The sequence below is a fragment of the Peromyscus californicus genome, unplaced genomic scaffold (assembly GCF_007827085.1).
Source record: "Peromyscus californicus insignis strain IS unplaced genomic scaffold, ASM782708v3 Scaffold_4__1_contigs__length_199733344, whole genome shotgun sequence".
In the NCBI taxonomy this organism is placed as follows: domain Eukaryota; kingdom Metazoa; phylum Chordata; class Mammalia; order Rodentia; family Cricetidae; genus Peromyscus; species Peromyscus californicus.
Window position 1 is genome coordinate 183,106,391 of NW_026294562.1, and position 2,445 is coordinate 183,108,835.

The window sequence follows — 2,445 nt, forward strand, 5'->3', positions numbered from 1 at the left end:
ATCAGAACAATAGTGGCTTTGTCAGAAATAATTGGCATTCTGTTATGTGAATGAGTAGTATAAATTTTTCTCAAAAGCCAACAGGTTGATTTCTCACTACTTAATTTAGCTATACAACTTTATTGGTAGCCTATAAACCTTTATTTTTAACACATTACTATAACGTAAGGAAGTTGTATTGAATAGTGATGAGGAACTGTGTGCTCACACCAGCCACTTTCCTGTATTCATATACAAAGCCCATAGAATGTTGAAATGTGTGTCATTGTGTTTTGACCAATAATGATAGACTTGCAGGATCCACACAAGTTTCATTTCCAGGCAGGAGGAATTCAATCAGCACAAAATTTTATTCTGAGTTAATGTCCATGCTTTGTCTTCTAGGCAAAGCTCCTGTAGTATGATATAGTAGTGTCTTCCTTCTCAGGAGAACAAACCACCCCAAGTCAATTGGTAAGCTTGGAGAATAGAGCAAAGCCTTGAGGACAGCACTGGCCCACCCGATCACCACTCCATCGTCCAGTGACCACGCCCTCCATGTCTGCTCATAAGACAGCCTTGAAAACCACTGAGGAAGTGGCTCTTCAGATCGTCTTGCTGTGCCAGGTTGGGGCTGGGACTGTGGCCAACATCTTTCTGCTTGTCCGTAATTTCTCTCCAGTCTTGACTGGCATTCGGCTGAAGCCCACAGAGGCGATTCTCAGTCACATGGCTGTGGCCAACACCTTGATTCTTCTCGTCGCTGGGTTTCCAAACGATGTGATGGTTTTTGCTCCGAGGAGTCCTCTGACCGACCTCAAGTGTAAACTCGAACACTTCATTCGCCTGGTGTCTCGAAGCATAAACTTGTGCTCCACCTGTGTCCTGAGTACCTATCAGTGTGTCACCCTTCTTCCTGGTAACTGGGGTTGGGTCATGCTTAGAGGAAGGGTCCCAAATTTGGTGAGTTATTCTTGTTACAGTTGTTGGTTGCTCGGCATCTTAAATAATGTCTACATTCCAATGAAAGTCACTGGCCCACAGAACACAAGCAATGACACTATTTCTAAAAGCAAGTTGCTCTGTTCCACATCTGGTTTCAGTGTAGGCATTGTCTTCTTGCGTTTTGCCCATGATGCTACATTCATCAGCATCATGGCCTGGACCAGTGTCTCCATGGTGATTCTCCTCCATAGACATCGCCAGCGAACACAGCACATCCTCACTCCCAATCAGAACCACAGAGGCCATGCTGAGACCAGAGCAGCCCACACCATCTTGATGGTGGTGGTCACATTTGTTGCCCTGTACCTCCTAAATTTTATTTCTATCGTCTGTCAGACATTTTTAATGGACTCTCGTCTTTGGTTGAGGCACATAGGTGAAGTTTTGGCTGTTAGCTACCCCACTATTTCTCCCTTCCTGTTGATCTTGAGAGATCCTAAGGATCCTTGTTCTGTGCTCTTCAACCATTGAAAACCAGTCATTAAAAATACCAAACCCAGAAGACAGCTTGAGTAATACCATTAAAAATATTCTATTCCACAAATATGAACTGAACATCTTTTTTTTAGTCAGGCATGGTGCTCACTGATTTTAATGTTAAGAGTTAAGTTATAATCATTTTGTCGATGTGAAATGATTTCTGGTCAGGATCTGTTGGACTCAGTGGCTGAGTTATCTACGACCTTCGGTTGTCTTGCATATAATTGTGCTCTGCTGAAGGTTGGTCTAAAACTGACTAAACCCATGTTCCTTAAACATCAACTTAATGGGTTATAAGGTCTGCTCCTTCTAACTCAACACATTAGACAGGAGATGAGTAAAGAATCCCTCTGTATGTACCCCTTTGAACAAAATAGAATGTATTGTTATCACTAAAGATTCCAAAGGTGAAATTTCTATTAATGCTATATATATTGCATGTCATTCCATTTTAGTTATGAGGTATATGCCTTGCTGTCTTGGCCTTGGACTCAGGTGAGAGTTGAGCACTGGAAAAATATCACTTTTTGCTCTATTGAGTGAGGCAAACTGCTTGTCACAGAAGGAGTAAAGAGGAAAAAGGCAAAAGCAGCTCATGCTCAGGAACCTTAAGAGGTTTAAAGTCTCAGGACCAGGGGAAGAGACCTGGATCTAAACTCAACGTCTTCTCCTGATAGACCTTGTCAAGGGCTTCACTCTGGGCCATGGCGAAATGGTTCTTCCAGCTATCAAAGACACCTGCCAATCATAAAGAGACAGGAGGTGTCAGAGCAGTGAGGAGGTTAAGCTGTCACTCTGCATCTATCAGTGGCCTCAACAGTCACAAGATTATTTTCTCAGAATATTAAAATCAAGCATCCATCTAAAATTTTCTACTGCCTGTGAATGACCAAAGTCAGCAGAGCCCTGAAGTTAATTGACCTGGTGTGGTTACAACTGTCAGTATGATGAAATTCAAAATCTTACTTGTGCTACTAACTG

The 2,445-nt window shown here is 42.5% G+C and overlaps 1 protein-coding gene across 1 annotated transcript; it reads left to right on the forward strand.

The window, feature by feature from the left end:
* Nucleotides 1-537: 537 nt before the first annotated feature.
* On the forward strand, nt 538-1,455 carry LOC128125628 (vomeronasal type-1 receptor 4-like). Its single transcript, XM_052763227.1, has one exon. The coding sequence runs from the start codon at nt 538-540 to the stop codon at nt 1,453-1,455; it is 918 nt and encodes a 305-aa protein (XP_052619187.1).
* Nucleotides 1,456-2,445: the final 990 nt, after the last annotated feature.

Excerpts from the sequence above, each read along its gene's own strand:
- LOC128125628 (XM_052763227.1), top strand. The coding sequence starts at position 538 with ATGTCTGCTCATAAGACAGCCTTGAAAACCACTGAGGAAGTGGCTCTT.